This window comes from Carettochelys insculpta, chromosome 19 (genome assembly GCF_033958435.1).
Source record: "Carettochelys insculpta isolate YL-2023 chromosome 19, ASM3395843v1, whole genome shotgun sequence".
Lineage (NCBI taxonomy): Eukaryota > Metazoa > Chordata > Testudines > Carettochelyidae > Carettochelys > Carettochelys insculpta.
The window spans coordinates 11,419,324-11,438,840 of NC_134155.1; the positions used below are offsets into that span (position 1 = coordinate 11,419,324).

At 45.9% G+C, this 19,517-nt stretch overlaps 1 protein-coding gene across 2 annotated transcripts in view; it reads right to left on the reverse strand.

Annotated features, from left to right (window-relative positions):
• Positions 1 to 4,255: 4,255 nt before the first annotated feature.
• MNT (MAX network transcriptional repressor) overlaps positions 4,256 to 19,517 on the reverse strand; it is an 88,223-nt gene continuing 72,961 nt past the window's right edge. For both annotated transcript variants that reach the window (XM_075013901.1, XM_075013900.1), the window contains 2 exons: positions 15,025 to 15,217; positions 4,256 to 13,117 (listed from right to left, as the gene is read on the reverse strand). In XM_075013901.1, the coding sequence (XP_074870002.1) occupies positions 12,402 to 13,117; positions 15,025 to 15,217 (909 nt within the window). In that variant the 3' untranslated portion in view covers positions 4,256 to 12,401. The remainder of the gene's footprint in view (positions 13,118 to 15,024; positions 15,218 to 19,517) is intronic.

Sequence of the window (19,517 nt, forward strand, 5' to 3'; positions counted from 1 at the left end):
ACGTACCATAATCCGGAGATGGACGTGAATGGCTTTTAAATTTAATATCAATACGTGGGGCGGGGGGGGAAAGCAAAGAGCTGATCTTGCAAACGCATCCCAATGGCTACAGTAAAGGCCCTACCAAATTCACGGCCATGCAAAATGTCAGGGACCATGAAATCTGAGTTCTGCCCCAGGAATCTGTTCTTTTGTGTGCTCGTACCCTGCAGATTTCACAAGGGAGACCAGTGTCACTCAAACTGGGGATCCTGACCAGCATTCCCTGTAAGATGAGTGCTTGGTTGGCCACCAAGGAGAGATTCGGCTGCTGCACTGCTGATTAGCAGGGCACCCAGAGCCACCAGCCTGTGTTTCTATTGGTGGCGCACATCCGCACATGCCTCGGTGCACAGAATAAAATTTATTCCACCCAGGGATGGCAAACATGAGAGAGAACATTGGTCCTGACCCAAGAGGGAGTTGCAGCGGGGGGCTACGTTAGGGGCACTGTGGTGCTGCTTTGAGAGCTGTGTGGTAGAAGGGTGGTGGCTGCTGATTGAGAGCCCAGTTCTGCAGCAGGAACACAGATGGAAGGGCAGGAATAGCAGCCTGTGCCATCCTTACCACTGTACTGCTGCTCCTCTGATCCCAGCCAGCAGCCACTGCTCTCTGCTCTGAAGGCAGCACTGCAGCATGGGAAGTAAGAGTAGCAGTACCAGAACCCCCTCCCACCTCCTTCTGATCTTCCCCACAACTCCTTTTTGAGTCAGGACCCCCCCCCATTTACACCACTGTGAAATCATGAAGTGTTATGATTTTTAAAATCATATGATTATGCAGTTGACCTAAACGGACCACAAACATGGCAGGGCCCTAGGTACAGTGTTACCGTCATCAAGTGTCCCAAGCATGAAGCCTGGTTATATTTAAGAGCACAAAAAAGGGCATTCAGGGTCAAACCAAAGGTCCATCTAGCCCAGTGCCTTGTCTTCTGACAGTGGCCAATGCCAGGTGTCCAGAGGGAATGAACAAAACAGGTCCCTCTCTGTCATCCATTTCCAGCCTCTGACAAACAGAGGCCAGGGACACCTTTCCTCCCCATCCTGGCTAATAGTCATGGATGGACCTAACTTCCATGAATTTATCTAGTTCTTTTTTGAACCCTGTTAAAGTCCTGGTCTTCACAACATCCTCTGGCGAGGAGTTCCACAGCCCTACGAGGCGAGTAGTACTACTATATGACTATGCTATATTTGCCAGGTTGGGGATCAAATGTCATCCATGTTCACGGGAAACTATAAATAAATAGGAACATCTGTATATAAAGCACAAGGATGAAGATGCAAAAACCTCTTTCAGGTTTCAGTGCATGTTTATTTCAGTTTTATATTTTATTTCAGGCAAGTGCTTATTCCATGGATATTATTCATGTTTGCTACCTAAATTCTGGAGCATGAAGAGACAATATAATACAGCTGAATAGTAAAAATACAATATGTACAAAATTAGGGGTTATTTTTTCACAGAGCAGATGTATCCAAACACATAAAAATCTTTCCAGTCTTGGTTTTTCAATAGTTAATAGTTCAATAAATTGAGAACACAGTGACAAGTCCGCACTGTAAACAAAGACAGCATTTGCCCAGTGTGATTGGTTTCGGTTGCTCAGTCTTCCTGTGATGTTCAATAGAAGGAAAACAGGGTTGCCTGCCACTGAACTGGGGACAAGCAGGGGACGTAACTTTGCCTGGATAACCAATGTCTTTAATAGAAGGGCTCCGAATGGAAAGATTTCAGAGCTGATAAAGGTAAATACTTTTAGCCACAGAGGTGCTTATGTTGTCGAGATACCGGTAGATTTCTTGACATGGATACTTTTATCTATGTAGTAAGATGGTTTCTTTAAAAGACTTAAGTATGTGAATGGGATGGTTTGATTTTCCACTCCCATTAGAGACCCTGACTTAGGAAAACACCGCTGCACATGTTTAATTTTAAGCCTGGGCATAGGCCTGGAGAAGTCAACAAACCACTCACATGCATAAAGGTTTCAGCCCATACTTAAGCTGGATCAGAACCAGAGGTGTCGTGCCTGTAAGGCATCCCTATCTGTTCTTCTGGGCCAAATCCTGAAACCTTTGCTCATGTGAGCTGGCCGATCAATAAGTGCACTCAGCACCTTGCAGGATCGGGCCCGAGACACTTCATGTTTTGGTTTGAGCGTGTGTGTATTATGCAGCCTCATTGAAAAAATGGTTTCACAGCCTTTTCGAGAAAGAAACGCACAATGTGGGCAGGAATCTAGAAAGATACCAAGGTACAGGATGGGAACGGACAGGTAGGTGGTAGACCAGGTTCGGCATGCTTACCTGAAAGCAAAAGCATCTCTGAGTTGACTGTGTACTGCAGTATCCCACTCTGGAAGATGTTGGGACATTCTGCAGAGTACCAAAAATACCACTTCACAATGTAATTAGCACCAGGAAAGGCATCAAATTAACGGAACTTATTCTGGTTCACACTAAGGTCTCGTAACACCACCGCAGCAGCATAAAGGAGGTCTTAAACAAGGCATAAACTGCACTAACAATGACTTTAAGGACCCTTGTCACTGCTCTGACCATGTGATTAGCCCTTATGGTAAGTGAGAATCAGGCCACAGACATTTTTTTGCAATCTGTAGACATGTGAAATTCAAGTTCAGAAAAGGATCAACATCTTCACGTCTCTTTAATGAGAAAAAGTAACATCCACTTGAAACACTGCCCCTTATTACACTTAACTGATGTGCGTCTGTCCTGGTATCTTGTTGGCTTTTCACGCTTCAGACTTCTTAAAAAAATACTATAAAAGCGGATGAGAAACAAAGCCATGAATAGGAAACAGCAACGAAGGGTCCTGTGGTACCTTACAGACTAACAGAAAAGTTTTGAGCATGAGCTTTCGTGAGCACAGACTCACTTCATCAAGATGCAGCTGATGAAGTGAGTCTGTGCTCACGAAAGCTCATGCTCAAAACTTTTCTGTTAGTCTATAAGGTGCCACAGGACCCTTCGTTGCTGTTACAGATCCAGACTAACACGGCTACCCCTCCGATAACATGAATAGGAAAGAGTCTTATAAATAATCCATTTACAAAAGATGCCCATTCCCTTAACTCTCTATGTCTGTTCCAAAAGATGATACTTTGACTAAGAAGAAAATCTAAAAATAAAAAGTGCTGGAACCCATTTTTGTCTGTACAAAGGCTGAGAGCTTGAAAGCAGATCAAGGAAATTGGGGGAGGTTCATAAAAGCATAGAACTGGAAGAAACCTCACAAGGTCAAATCCAGTCTCCTGCATTCACAGGGGGGGACTTTTATATTGATTTCTTTTTATAATTCCACTGTTCTTGAAAAAGAACAATACAAAGGTTACGATGGGTAACTGGTTACTCTGAAAGAGCTTCAAAGTCTTAGGCCACATCTACACTAGCTTGGAAAATCAACCCGCTCAGGGTCAATCTTCCGGAGGCTGATTTCTTGTGTCTCGTATGGACGTGCAACTTCAACCTCTCAGGAGTCACTCTCGACCTTCGTACTTCTCGTGAAACATGAGGAAACTCTCCCGTCAACCTCCCACAATAGGGACGACCAAGTTAGCTGAGCACAGCTATGTCGGTTGTAGCTATGTAATTGCTGTAGCTAGAATTGAGTATCTGCGGTCGACTTACTTTACCTAGTACAGACGTAGCTGTAAGGGCCTGATTGTGACAGGATTGAGCAGCTGCTAAGCACTTTCAATGCCCATTGACTGACTACAAGAGAGTTAAGGCATCACCGCTGAGCAAAGTATTTATATCTGTGATCAAATCCATCCCTACTCAGCACAGCATCTAAGCATGTGCTTAACTTCCATTAAACTGCTTTTACTGACCAGAAAGGGAGTACTGAAATGGACTTTTCTGGGTCTGACTCAAAGCTTATTGAAGTAGATGGAAAAACTTCCAATGACTTCACCGGGCTTTGGATAACACCCTCACAAGACTGCCTCCCTTTGGCACCCAGCTAAGAAATGTTTACCTTTATTTAATACCCTTCTCATTATACATCACAGAAAGCAAGAGGGGAAAAAACAAACACATCAAATGCATCTTTTTCACACGAGGCAAATTGAGTCTTCTCCCCAACCCACCCCAACCCCACCTCCAAATCCCCAGACACACGCAGCGATGTTCTTCAAATCCCCGTGCCCACCCCTCCCCCCCAAAAACAATTGTCACACATTGTTTTTTTAAATGAGAAAAATTCACTCAGGATGCAGATCAGTCCAAAAGAGACACAGGCTACATACAAAAATCAGAGACACAAGAAAATCTTTGCTTGAACTTCTCTACGTTTATAAACAGGCGTGCATACGGACAATCACACCAACATTAACAAAAGCAGCAACAGAATCTCACCTCCATCTAACCCACTCAAAGGCATTTTATTTTATTTCTTTTTATTTTTGTTACGAAAGGCCACTTTTAATACAAAAATACCCCAAACAAAACCCAAAACACAACAATGGAAAGACAAATTGTCTAACACTAGAATCCAACAGCCCAGTCTGATCTTTGGACCTGCTATTTTGTGGACAGAATAATAAACTAAATCATAATTGGTAGTCAAGTCTCCCACCAGCCCACCTGAATGAACTGTACATAAGCAGTTAGAGAAGCAGCTGCAGATGGAACTTCATGTCCATCATAGTCTACAGTGGGGGAAAGAGAAAAAAAAAAGAAAGAAAAATAAGAATTAACTTTCCTTTGTTCCCGCATTATGCAAGGTTGATCCTGCATCTATTGAGGACAATGGCAAAACACCCATCGCCTGGAACTATGCAGGAGCAAGCTTTGAATAACTAGAACGCTTTGCTACTGGTCTTCCCCCTCCCACCCAACAGGACACTTGTACACAAACAAGCAAAGAACAGCCCCCAACGAGCTCTGTTTTCTTCCCAACTTACATTTCCCTCTAAGGAGGATTTAAGGCTCTGCAAACATTTGGATTTCAGTGATGGACTAGTAGAATCTGGAGGCCTTCAGATGCCAACAGTGGTATGTGGTTTTACTTAGTCTTTGCTGTTGTTAGAGCTAAAGTCTTACCACAGAGAATTTAGTACCAAACTGTACTTTTAACTAGAATGTGGCAACACACACACAATCAAACTGAGGCCTGGACACAAACCTTTGGGTCCTGCTCTGATCTTCCTCAAAGATCGAGAGTGTTTGGGTCTGAGGTTTTGTTTGGGTCCTATTGTTTTATACAGACATGCCTGCACATGATGCAGTCAATACAACCTGTCGCTGCCCATGTAGAGAGCAATACGCATGCGATTAGGTAGCGAGGTTGTCCATCTTCCATTCTACAATGGAATTTAACTGAAATACATTTATATTCTAATTAGCATCACTGAAGGTGTCCTGTTAAAGGGCCCCAATCTGGTACTCCTTGAGCATTTCAAACCTCTCACCAGCGATGGACAGTGAACAACAGCTGTATCCTGACATGAGCATGGCCAGAGGTGGCTCACCTAGGACAGTAACAAGCAACGCAACTTACTGAGACCTTAGGAAAACCCTGCCCACAGTCCAAGCCCCATCCCCAGCCGTGGGTTTATTGCTTTGGATGTGCACCACTGCTTTCATTGAGACATGAGAACACCGATGATCGAGCAAAGGGAGGATTTAACTGCAGGCTGAAGGCCAGGGATCATTTCCAACCACCAAATCAAAACCTCACCTTCTGTTGGAAAGCACAAAGGCTGTACTTGACTCCTTCTAGATAGGTGGTCTTCAGAAAAGCCTTGGTAAGTAACAATCATTTTTGTTTACATTATAGTAACATCTACACGAAACTTTTTGGTCAAAACTAGCTTTCAAGTGTACCTAAAATGTTTAGTAGCCAGCTCAGAAAAACAGACCCCCTTGTCCTGCCAATCGCTAGTGATTAAAATTCCTGCTCTTTCTCTACCTGATTACAAATTCAACACCAGAAGAAAGAAGGCCTGTTTAAGACAGGCAAGTTAAAGCCAAGGGTCTGACTTAGCCTCATCTCAAACGAGTTCTTTTTGTTTCATGCAGCACTGCGGGCCGCAAGAGGTTTTCACTTTGGAAACTTCAGTGTACTAGTTGCACTCATCACACAAGCAACTGACAGCCTGATCGTGCAGGGAGGCTGCTGGTCCCCATATGGAGCAATCTATCTGCACTCCAGCCGGTGTGGGAGTGGAGCCGAAGGCTGCTGCGTTACCAGGCATGGCCATGATGAATGGGAGCTTTAGCAGTATTAAGTACTACAACTGGTAGTATGTGACTGCACGATCAGGTCTTACATCTAAGGGTATTTCTTCACTACCTACAAGATCAACTCTGACTGGGCTGCTCTTCCGGAGTTCAATTTTGCATGCCTAGTAAGGAGTGCGAAATCAAACTATTAGGGTTCAACAGTTCATGCCTGTACTCCTCAATATCAGGAGGAGTAAGGGAGGCTGATGGGCGACTTTCTCAGTGAGGACGGCCAGCTAAATAAATTGAAGATGTCAATTTCAGTTACATAATTGCTGTAGCTGAAATTGAGTATCTACAATCGACTTTAAGGTCGAGTGTAGACCTGCCCTTAATGTCTCTTCTGAGCCTTTACTGAAATCAACGCAAGTTTTATCTGAGAAAGGCTGAGTCGAGACTTCAGGATCAGGCTGTAAATTTACAAGGGCCATCTGAGCTTACTGACCCAAGTTCATGAGCTCTGCATTCATGAACTGATGAGGAAAGCTGATTCTTCACCCACCCCCAGCCCTGGTCAAACTGAGCAGTACTTACATGAAAACAGCCATTGATAACCGTGGAGCTATACATGAGAACATGCGAATTAAATACAGGTTGCAAACTTGAACCCCTCACTCCAATCTGGGTCAATTAAAGGTATTTTCTGCAGCCAGCACAATCTTCGAGCACATGCTACATTCTGTGTGCATCCTGGGAGCTATCTTTAGAATGGCCTAAGTGACTTAGGAGCTGAAGTCCTACTGAACATCATTAGGACTTGTGCTTCTAAGTAACTTAGTCTTTTAAAAATTCCAGACACTATATTTTTTACATCAAGTGATTATTATTATTTATTATTCCAGAGCTATAGAGGCTGCTTTGATCTATTTTATAAAACACTAGCAATTTGCAGTTTACGAAAGGGAGAAATCAGAGCCTGTCCAATACCAGGTGGGACAATAGCAACGCCTTTAAGAACAGGGTACTCTGTGTGTGATCATTGCTTGGTCTGTCATCATTCAGCCTTGCCCAGTGGGAATGCAGTGGGTGTAGAAGACTCCCGAACCAGAATGGGAACACCTGACATCCACCTGGCACAAGTGGAAGGGATTCCACAAAGGTGTTCAAAGCCGAAAAATGGGACCAGATTCTAATCTCTTAAAATCCACTCTGGATTTACAGCTACATGAGGTCAGAATATTTATGTGTCATATTTAATGCATTAGCTACAAGCTCTAGGGCAGGGGTCAACAATTCCCAGTATGGGTGCCAAAAGTGGCACATGAGCCAATTTTCATCGGTACATGAGGCGGGAGCTCAGCCCCACCCCTGCTCCCCCATGCTGCTGGAAGCTTGCTCAAAGCCAGACCGCTTGTGGGTTAACAAAAGACTAGCTAATGCTACCAACCACCACCTACGCGGTAAAACTCTGCAACTGCATTCATTACTGAAGCTGTTGTAAGTAGGGCTATTAGTGACTTCAAAAAGTATCACTGGCACCTGTACCGCACATGGAGGACAAAAGGTCAAATTTCGGCACTTCGCCCCATAAAGGTTGTTGACGCCCCAATCTAGGGTTTTGGGTTTAATTTTTTTTTTTTTTTGAGTACATGATTTTTTTAAAAGTTAGTTTGATTTATTCCTACTAAACTGCATCTAGATGTAGCCTCTACAGCAGGTTAATGTCAGAGATGAGCTTCCAACAAGCCTCACGGCTTGTTCTCAGTACCCTGACTCAGAGTACACCCTAAGCTGCACGCCGTTGTCACGTTAAACGTGCACCACGGCTTGTACAAAGGCTTCAACGTCAGGACTCACTGCAGCTCCAGGTGCTTGATCCAAAGACCACTGAAGTCAATGAAAACCGTTCCACAGACTTCCATGGGCTTTGAATCAGGTCCTAAACGACAGCAGCAGCAGCTGGTCCCAGAAAGCCATTTTTACTGCCTTCTCTGTGGTAGGATTACCAGTCACTAATATTATTCGACAACAGAAGAGATTTCTTGTAAACTTCATATTTATTTATTATTTTTGGGACACACTGATCTTCCGAAGCCCGAAGTGTACAGATATATAGATATAGATATATTTATATATAACTTTCTCCATAGGGAAAACACACATCTCAGAGGAGGAGAGAATTTCTAAAGTGCCCCTTGTAATACAGTACTGAAAATGATTTCTAAGATGCGTTAGAGCAAATGAGAAAGATTTCGATGGGAGTGGCAGAAATAATGACAGAAGAGGGGAGGTTGGGATTCCCGCCATAGGACAGAAAGGAAAACAAAAGCAAAAAGGCATTTCAGACTGTCGTGGAGGAAGGAGTTGGTCTGGGATGTCTAGGCTATAGTTACACTATATATCTTACAGCAGCAAAGCTGTATGATCTACTGTCTGTATGATCTCCCACCGCGCTATGCCTGTGGGAAAGTTCTCCCATAGGCATCAGTAAACCTCCCCCAGCGAGCAGCACTTGGTACCTGGGCAAGAGAGCATCTCCTGCCAAGACAGCCTGGGCCACACCACTGTTTTTGTTAGTGGAAGTTAATGTTGGTCATGGGCACTGGTCCCTCTACTTTTTTTCAGTCCACAGGCAGAATAAATGTCATTACCTGCACCAAGATATGTGTGGATGTGCACTACCAATGGAAACACAAGCTGCCAGCTGTGGGGGCTCTGCTCAGCTTACAGGGAACACTGGTGAGGGGGAGGTTTTTTCACACACAGAAGTTTTGTCAACAAAAGTGCTAGTGAAGTCAAAGCCCTCACCTCACTGACTGGCTCGGGGCTGGCCAGACGGGGGAGCCTTGCGCGTTCACATCACTGAAGGGAACAACAGGCAGGAACAAATTACAGGAACTGACAGGTGTCTTCACACCTACTGTCGCCATTACATGTTAATTTCCTGACAGGTGTAGGAGATTCGGGGGCTGGCAAGAGGACCCTCCCATGCAATAAAAGCCTTTAAGGAACCCACAAGAAAACGTGCTGCCCTGTGTAAACTGAAAGCAGCACTTCCTTTGTGCCTCACAATTTTTCACTAGAGAAGACACTGTGGCAGGAGGGCCTGGGTTTTTAGGAGTAACTGTGTGGTCTGTTTCACTGTACGTTAGCCAGGGTGTTTTACCAAAGGCTCTCATGCGCCCCTCCCGGGCCATATTTTCCAAGAGAGAGAGAGCAGATGCATGCGAAAAATGTGTTCACGCAACAGCACCCAAAGACGCACGTGCTGTTATTGTCATTTCCTGCAAATATTGACAATTGTGGGTCCAGTCCTGCAAGGTCCTGGATGCCTTCCACATAGCTCAAAGGACTCACTAGCAGTATTTCCGTATGTGTAATCACAGTAACTCTATACAAAGGCGCTCCCGCCCCTGGATGGGAGCCTCTTGGCTTTTGAAAAATGTCGCCTTTGTCACCAAAAACCAGGACTTCCTGTTTTTCTTTTATCATCCTTTAGAGGGTCTCACGTGGACCTGGCCAGCAGGCAGGAGGGAGCTCAATACCCTCTTCATCTCTCCAAGGATACAGGAAACAAAGCCCCACAGTTATTCCTAAACACACAGGAATCCCTGACACACCTGGTCTGCACTTTTGAAGTTCTCTGATGAGAAATCACTGTCCTGCTAACTCTCATCTCCACTGTGGGCCATCAAAGGCTCCAACTCGCACAAGAAATACAACCTTCCTGAAAAAGCACCCAAATGTATAAAGGAGCAAATAACCCTGGAGCGACTCTGATCTCCACAATCTTAACATAAAGATGGTTCCGGGACAGGGCCTAACACACTTGACAAGCTGACTGCTCCATCACGGACAGCGCGCTGGCAAGCCAAGCTAACTGTTAACACCATTCCCCAGACTAGTGCAAAGAGGGGTTATTTCCCCTGACAATTGTCCTCCTCACCTCATGCAAGGTTTTAGAAACACAGGCCTGTTCCATTTCTTAGGAGAGATAGCCTTGTCTACACAGCCAAGGGAAACTGTTAGGTCTCTGCTACAAGTTGAACCTCTCTAACCTGGCACCCTGGGGACCCGACTGGTGCTTGCTGAGAGCATTTGCCAGACAAGTGGTCATCCAGCTAACTAAATCATGCCGCATTATGGAGTTTGCCAGTGAGAGAGTTCCTGATTAGAGAGGTTCAGCCTGTGGCACCGCTGCTTCTAAGAGTTCCAATGGTAGCGCCAGGCTGGGTCTAATTAGGGGTAGATTTTCAGATTAAATGTAAACACCTGTATATCCTGCAGTCCTTGCTCAGATGAAAGTCCCACTGAATGGGCATTTTGGACCAATATGGTCCAAAGGATCTGTTTCTCGACTGATGTGCACGCTCAGTGGCAAGGATGGTGACAGGGTCCAGTCACTAGACAACATGCTCCTCACATCCCAATCTAGGTTGGTGTCCCTGGCAAAGGAGGTTGAGTTAATTGCCCCTTCAATCCCACTACCAGCCATTTCCAGACAGTAACATGAGAGAAAGGACAGATGCTCACATACGGACCACCATCCACTTGTTTTGACACACAAGAAACCTCCTCTCGCTGCAGTGGGAGTTCTGTCTGCATCAGGATTACAAATCGAGAAAGAGGGGAAAGGAGAATAGTAGCATCAGTACGGCATGGGAAGTGGGACAAGAAACAGAAGATTCAAACAACAGATAATTAAACACATCTTAAGCAGCCATCAAAGAGACTGGCAAGTACTTGCAGCAAACTGATATCTCACTGAAGTCTGCAGGAATTTTGCTATTGACTTCAGTGGGGTCTTGTTCAGCCACCTCAAAAAGGTGAAACAAAATTATACCAGAAATGTGGGGATGTTTTAAAGAAGTCACTTCAAATAAAAAGGGAGTTGCTATTTAATGAGATTTCACTGTATTTTGAAGACACAACATCAGGTTCTATAATTGATTTACTGGAATATATTGGTATCTTATACAAAACTAAATTCCATTTCACTTTTTCAAATGCTCTTGCCAATCAGAGCATTTCACATGTGTATTTACCCATTTTCTCATCCAGTCACTATCCAGCACTAAAATGGGGTCACATTCAGGAAAACACAACCGCAACATCTTGGGCAGCTTTCTTGTCCCACGTTCCATTTCACCTGATGGGGGAAATATATCGCAAAGCGACTCGAAAAAAACGACTGCCTCTGTCAAAGTCCTTTTAGGGAATGGGACGGGTGTGAGGAATCTTGAAATAGAGCTGAGCACAGAGGGTTCTGTGAAATCAATGTGTGCATTAGCAAAAATATCCTAAACAACCTAAAATAAAACAGATTTTTAAACCAAGAAAATAACAAACAGGAAATTTTCTGTTGACAAAGCTGTAAAAATTGATCCATTTATGAAATTCCAACAAATGAAGTCCAGTTGTGCATTCTTTTTCCTTTTATTAAACAGGACAGAGAATTTCCTTTAAATGCCATAACAAGTCACAGTGATTTTAGATGGTTTACTGAAATGTAATATAGTGAAGGGAAATACCTTTAACTTTGTGTTTTTCTTCTAATTTGTCATCAAATATTTGTACCCTGGTCCACTAAGCCATCTGCCTTTAAGGTTTCTTTTAAAAAGAGGACACACTGCTTTCTTCCTCCAAAAATTAACATTTAAGTTATCTAATACTCCTGCAAACAATCAAACTCGCCGAAGGCCTTCTGCACCATTATATTTATTTATATATATGTAGCTTTGGGCAGATACATATACATATAAATATAGACTTCTATGATTTTTTTCCCATTCTATTCCATGTCTCAATAGCGAGATCAGCCTTTTTTATTCTACAAAGAAGCAACACATGAAAGGGGAAAATTAAAGTCTTAAGAACGTCATATTCATATTTCACTGATTACACGTAAAAGGAAAAAAAATCACCATGAACAACCATCATTAAAGTTTTCTCTGATTAGAGAAATTCAAGTGCAGAGAAACCCCATTTCTCATTACCACTGTCAGGTTGGTAGTTAAAACATTATGGACTGAGCAGTCCCAACCTTTGGGTGTGTTATTCTTCCCTGTTCAGAGTTCCTGCACTTCTCTGCCTTGGAATCGGACGAGGCTGGAATGTATGGAGTTTCAGGAAAGGTGACCTGCCATGACTGCCAGCTGGCTTCCTGTTCTAGGCCAGCTTCAGTGTGCTCACAGGGAACGGAGGCATGGTGACCATAGTTACCGGGTTTAGCACTGTTTGCCCAACTAACTGTTGATGGTGGACAACTTGGGTTCCTACAGCAGGTTTGGCCATCACCGCTTGCTGGCCTAGGTTTGTGGTTCCATTCACTTGCTGGTGAGAAATTGTGTGAGTGATGTGACTCACAACCGGTTGGCTGACAGCCACAGGCTGAGGATAAATGGGTAATTGCTGGCCAAGGTGGGTCATGTGATTTATGGTTGCCGGGTGCACAGTGATGTGGCCGATAGGCTGAGCAGCAGTGGTTAGCTGAACGGGGCTGGACGTGGAAGGTGCGATGTGAGCGATGTGTTTGGTCTGCGGACCCTGAATCACGTGGTTGACAGTCTGGATGACCGACGCGTGGGTGGTGGCGGTGTGGGCAATAACAGTCGATTGCACCGTTGAAGCCGCCACAATGTGAGTCTGTGAGGGAACAATCCCCTGCGGCTGGACCAGTGCCTGGGTTTGGAGGGGAGGCTGCGCGTGAGGTGGGGTTTGTTTCTGATGGAGAGACAGGTGCTGAGGCAAGACCGCCGGGTGGTGGGAAGCAGCATTCGGAGGGACAGCTTTCAGTAGCTCGGAGTGCGGGCGCTGGGTGAGTTTTGGTAACGAGTTCACAGGCCGGTCATCTTCCATGTCTTCATCAATGTTGTCTTCACCCTCTGGAAAAAATGAAAGGAAGAAATGGGGCGTAAACAGATTGCAGAGGATGACCGTGACTGTCCAGCCTACCCAAAGGGAGGAACAGATTCCACCTGCAGGACTGAGTTATCACTCTAAAACATGAAAGTAGCACAGCCACACTCAGTTTAAGAACATGAGAACGGCCACAATGGGTCAGATCAAAGGTCCATCTAGCCCAGAATCCTGGCTTCCCATAAGGGCCAATACCAACTGCCCCAGAGGACGTGAACAGAACAAGTAGTCATTAAGTGATCCCTCTGCTGTCATCCATTTCCAGCCTCACAAACAAAGCCTAGGGACACCATTCCTACCCATCCTGGCTAATAGCCACTGATGGACCTAACTTCCATGAATGTATCTAGCTCTTTTTTGAACCCTTTTAAAGTCCTGGCCCTCACAACGATCTCTGGCAAGGAGTGCCACAGGCTGACTTTGCGCTGTGTGAAGAAATACTTCTTTCTGTTTGTTTCAAACCTGATTCCTATCAAATTCTGCTCCCTAAGATTCAATTATCTGCCTTTGAACACAGGTTTGATCAATCCTTGCAACCAATGTTTCCCCACTCCCACTAGATTGCTAAGACAGGGAATTTCACAGCAGGTCAAAGGCAGCTTCGCAAAGTGAGATGTCCCAGTTAAGAGTGGGGCCCTGAAGATGCCCGGCAGGGGGTAAGAAATCAGACAGTGAGAGTTGCCTCTTGTGACGGGGGCAGAGACAGTACTCAGTACTCTCCTTACAAGAGGTGAATGCCGTCCTAGCTTCACAGATGCCCAGGGACAGTGATAAAGAATAGACACATGGAGAACAGATGCAAGTTTGAACATTTAAAGGTTACAGGACTAGGTCAAACCCTAACTAACTGGGACTCTTCTTATTTTATTTCCAACGAGCTACTTAATCAACTGGCACCTCTTGTCCTTCTCACAGATCAGGCAAGAAGCCAAGATGGGGAAATACGGCAGCTAGTTTCCTTACCCTCCAGTTATGGAAAAGGGAGAGTGGTCCAGCCAGAGAACTCTTGAGCAAGAATGATCACTCCCAGGTGAGTGGCCAAGGACAACTTTTATAAAAGTGCCCTTTGGTCGAGAATGCTGAATCCACGAAGTTTTGTGACTGACTTACAGATCTGACAAGCACCCACAACGCCACTGGAAGTCCCAGTGAGTTTCCAGAGCTTTGCACTCAAGCAGTAGGCTGTGAATCTGACAAAAATCCAGACCCAAACAATGTTCCCAAAGGACTAGCACTCCAGTCATCTGGTTCCAATTCTGTCTCTCATCGCCAGGCCAGTCTACTTTAAGCTTGATTTGAGGATTGGTTTAAATATTATGACTCAATTTTTTATGACTACTCACCTGTTACTGGGCATCGGAAAAGTGCCATTTAATTTCATCTCCAGCCTCCTCCAAGAGAGCCTGAAATACTTAGTACATTTAGCACAATTTAAAAGGGGCTCTGCAAGCCCATACTATTTTGGAACTTTTTAATGAGTAAGCATGTTGCATGGTCGTATCTGAATCCTGAAGTATCACGTGGAAAACACAGTTCACATGCTGGATGCACCAATGGTTCACAGAAGGGCAACGGGGAGGCAGGTACCTGGCTGTGGAAGCAATTTTGCTGATAGCATTAAACCGTGCAGGCTAAAATGGAGCTTTTCACTGGGGGAAACTTGTCCACTTCCAAGTTCTGATACAAAACCAGAACATGGGCTGGGTTAGTTAAATGTGCTAATGACCCTGAAAGGAGGAGGTTCCGTTGCTAACCACCATATTTGTAAGTCTGTGGTAAAGCCAAGAGGAAACTCTTGTTGTTTTATATGGTTTCAATGTCCAACTAGCACCAGGCAATGCCATACGAGCAATAACCGAGAAGCTAACAGTACCTGATGCAGTCGAGGTAGATGCCTGGTCGTCCTCCGGCTGAACTGTCTGCCGAATAATTCTGTCAATTTCCAGGATGTCCATCCACTGACTCAACTCATTCTTCAGTTCAGCCAGTCGCTGCTGGGTGGCGATCTTCTCCCTTGCCAGCCGCTCCATCTCATGTTCATATTCCTTCTCCTTTCTCTTTAAAGTCTAAGGACAGGATGAAGAAAGCATTGGCAGAAATACAAATAAAAAACGTGATCCATTGCAACTAGACGAGGTCATTGCCTTTGCCATAAGAACGGCCATACTGGGTCAGACCAAAGGTCCATCTCGCCCAGTTTCCTGTCTTCCAACAGTGGCCAATGCCAGGTGCTTCAGAGAGAACAAACAGAACAACTGATCATCAAATGATCCCCACCTGGCTTCTGCCAGTTGTCTTCACTTTATTATTAGTTTCCAGTCATGCTACCCATTTTCCATTCTCAGAGTAAGGGAGAGGGCTGGTGATAACCATAAAAAAAAAATGCAGCTCTGCTTGGTCAATGCTATGCCATCTCCCCACAAAAGAGTACTGATGCCAACATCTGAACACAGCACCAAAGACAAAGTGATTAATGAGTCAAAAATCAAACAATACATAAGTAAATGCAACTCTGTAGCTGTCAACAGAATGGCACCTGCTTGCATGAGGTCTTAATTTAGCTCAAGCTAGCCGGAGGTCTGAGTAAGTAAGGGGTCTGTGTTTAAACTTAGGTTTAATCATTCTAATAAATATTTCTCCTTTGGAAATTTTTAATAGCCTTACATCAAAATAAACTGCTGCAAATGTAGCCTACATCCCCTCAGATTATAGAACTCCCACTTAGGAACCAGCCCCAGCTACATCAAAGGCCTAAATTTTCATATGTGAATTGTCAAGACAGTTGTGCCTCGCTGGGACAATACAGATCACCAAACCCATGACGTAGTGTCTGAGACACGGGGACAAAGCAGTCTCTGTTGAAGGGAGCCAGCCAGGGAACGAACTTCCCAAGGACACAGGAGACTCCAGAGTCTGATTGTCTTTGGAAAAGTAACAAAACTTTCCTCTTCAAAAAAGCTTTTCCTTCACAGCAGGGTTAAAGCCCTGTCATTATCATCTCCATCTACTAACGTGCCACCTCCATAAAAGCCAAGCCAAAACCAAAGCTCCTGCCTTTCCTCACCCCAAGACTTATAACAGGCAAGTTTATCAATGACCCAGGCAGGGAAAAAACAAAACAAAATAAAACCTCCAAGAACAAACAAACATACACCAACCAGAGGGATTTTCTTAAATACTGTAGAGAGATCCTGCCACTTTCTTTCTGCTGGTTTAAGTAAGCAAGATCTGCTCCACTAAACTTCTTGATTTGGCCTGCGGCCTGCCCCACTGGGACCCCGACGCAGACTCTCCACTTGTCGCAACCGGAGGAGGCTCAGACCAGTTGGCAGCTCCCTCTACACACTGTGTGCCCCTTGTGGGGTGGGGGGGCTTTGAGCACTGCCCCCACCCTGACCCAAGCACTGTGGCCGATGGGACCTGCACTCGAAGTCTCCCCCTCCCAACCCGCAAGCAGCGCGCAGTTCAGAGAAGCACACGCCTCCAGCTGTTTGAGTAGCCTGGGGCTGCAGGAGGAAGGGAGCCTGCTCCAGGGTCCCACTGGTCTGCTGGCCGGGAACTGCCTAGATTAGTGCCTCCTGGACCCTGCCTCTAACACTCCAGCCTCTCCCACTCCCCACCTCCCTGCCCCAGGTCACCACCAAAATCCCTCCCTCCCCGCCCCCAGGGCACAACCCCCTCCACATCCTACACCCCCTACAACACCCCTCCCCCGGCCAGAATCATCTCCTTCCCCCACACCTCCATACAGACCTTGCACCCCAATACCCCCCAGGTCACAACCCCCTCCTTCATCCAAACTCTCTCTCAGACCCCACACCCCTCCTGCACCCCAGTGCCCTAGCCCAAACTCCCATCTGCACCCATCCTCTATCCCAGACTCTGCACCCTCTCCACAGAAAAGCTCGGCCCTTGGCTACCTACCAAAATCTTGGAGTGGCCCCCATCCAAAACTATTGCCCACCCCACATTTAAGTAGGGTGTATTTCTTATCATCACTGAAATCTTCTGTACTTAATTGTACGCCGAAGGCAAAGAATTTCAAAAGTGTCTTGTGACCTCACATCCTTCTATTTTCAGGTGTCCAATTTGAGATGCCTTCAAGGGTCCTAATACCCAGAAAGTGCCGAGCATTCCCGTCTAAAATTCAGGACCTTTTATGTTGTCGGATTTTGGGCACAAAAAGCAAACACAAAAACCAAAAAACTGAAACACAACTACAGTAAAATCTTTCATTTCCAGCAGCTCCGGGACTGGGAGGTTGCCAGATATTCAAGTATTCTGGATAATGGAGCGGTAGACCTAGCAATGTATAACACTAACGAAAACCAAGATTAGACAGTAAGAAACAAACAAAAATGTATGTGGAGTATTTTATTTACTCACAACAGCAGTAATATGCCCTGCGAATTTATACAGTATTTGCTGTATTTATTTGTATTTATTTTCACTATACTGTACTTAAGGAAAACTTAACTGAAACTTACTTACGGTTAAAATGCCAGGTATTTGAGAGTTTCCAATGACAGAAAGCTGGATATGAAAGAGTTTACTGTAATCAGTGTTGAAAATCTGAACCCAAAGCTGCCCAGATGTCCCATTTTTAAAGGGACAGTCCTCTATTTAAAGCCTTCTGCAAATGTCCTGTTTTTTCCTTACAAACTGGCAAATTGTCCCGTATTTTCTGTCCCCCTCCCCATCAGCACTGGATGCCCTGCTGCTCGCTGGATCGCCACTCACCAACCTCCTGCCCACCAGTGGAGAGTGAGGGTGGCTGACAATGGGGGTGGGAGTGCAAGGCTGGGGGATGGGGTGAAAATGTAGTGCATGGGGCCAGCTGCTCCCCTTGCTGGTCTGGCCAGCAGGGCTCTGCTCCCCTCTCATTTCTGGCTGGCACTGGCTGCCGTGGTTAGTGAGTGCAGGCAGGTGCCAGGTATTGACCAGTTACATGTCACCTCTGCTGTCCACCCATCAGCCCCTTATGCGTGTCCCCTCTCACTGCCCAGTCCAGCCCCACTACTGCTCCATATCCCCCAGCATAGCACGTCCTGCTCCCAGCGCTGCATGGGAAACCAGACCCTGATTGGAGCACTGAGCTCACCAAGAGCCTGCCTGGCAGGTGCCTTCCCTCCTCCACTGCTTCTGGCTGGGCTAATATCCTGGGAAAGCCTCTGGCCCAGGACGCTGGCCAGGAAGAGCCAAGCCCTGCACGTCCTGAAGCCCCACAGAGCGCTGGCACAGGAAAGCTTCTCTGCCCCTCAGCTAAGTTCTGGAGCAGCAGGAGCTGGGCAGCAATTTCCAGCCTGTTCACACCCTGAATTTGCAGGCTCCACAGCTGATCCTGTGGCTGAGGCTTAGCATCCCATTCAACCCATCACCATCCCTGGATCCTGCTCCCTCCCTGAGGGACCTCTCTGCTGAGCCACCACTCAGGGGGCTTGCCTGAAGCCTCTGCAGTCAGGCTCCCTGGAGCTCAGTGCAGTCTTAGGGCACAACCCCTTCCTGCACATGCTGTAGCCATGGGACAGGAGGCAGCTAGGTTATCTTGAAGGCCAGCAGACGCCTGGAGGCGTGAGCTTTCTTTTGACAATGTGCAGGCAGGAAGGGACAAGGTGCTCCCAGCCACATCAGAATGGTGGCAGGGGGAAGAGATGACCTCTGCCAGATCATCCCCTCCTCCCGTCCCCCAATCTTCCCTGAAGCTGGGAGCAGCTCCCGTCCATTCCCTTTGCAGAAAGGCTGCTGCTGGCCACATTCTGGTGAGAACCCTGGCTGAAATCTTGGAGGCGAGGGACACGTGACCTTGTACTCCCTCTGTCCACATGTTACTTCAGGAAGATGCTGTATGCCAGATACCAGCAGAGGCAGCTCCATTCTGGGAGCGCAGCCAGGCAAGGAGGGCAGAGACTGCCAGGCAGGAAGGGTTGGGTCTGTCACCCCTCCCATGTGAGAGAGAGATATGGGAGTGTGTGCATGTCTCTCTCCTTACTTGAACCTGAATGTCTTAAGGATCAGAAGGTAAATAAAAGGAATCCAACTACGCAGTATTTCTTTTTAACGGGGGCTCAGTCAACTTGATGTTAACTTCAATGTTTGTACGATTGCTGTTGAAATCACCTGAACATGAGCAATTTTACCAGGTATCCCGTATTCAGCACAGGGACTACGGTCACCCTAGCGATGTAATGGTGCTATGGCCTACCCTTTACATACACAGCCAGGGACTGTTCAAGTCATTACCAAAAACCACATTCTTCACTATTCTCCCTGAAAGTACAAGAACCTACTCAAAATGTAAGTCCAAGCTGTGCAATGCACTGACCGCCTATGACGTCGCAAGTGTGGGCCCTTACTCATCAATTAACA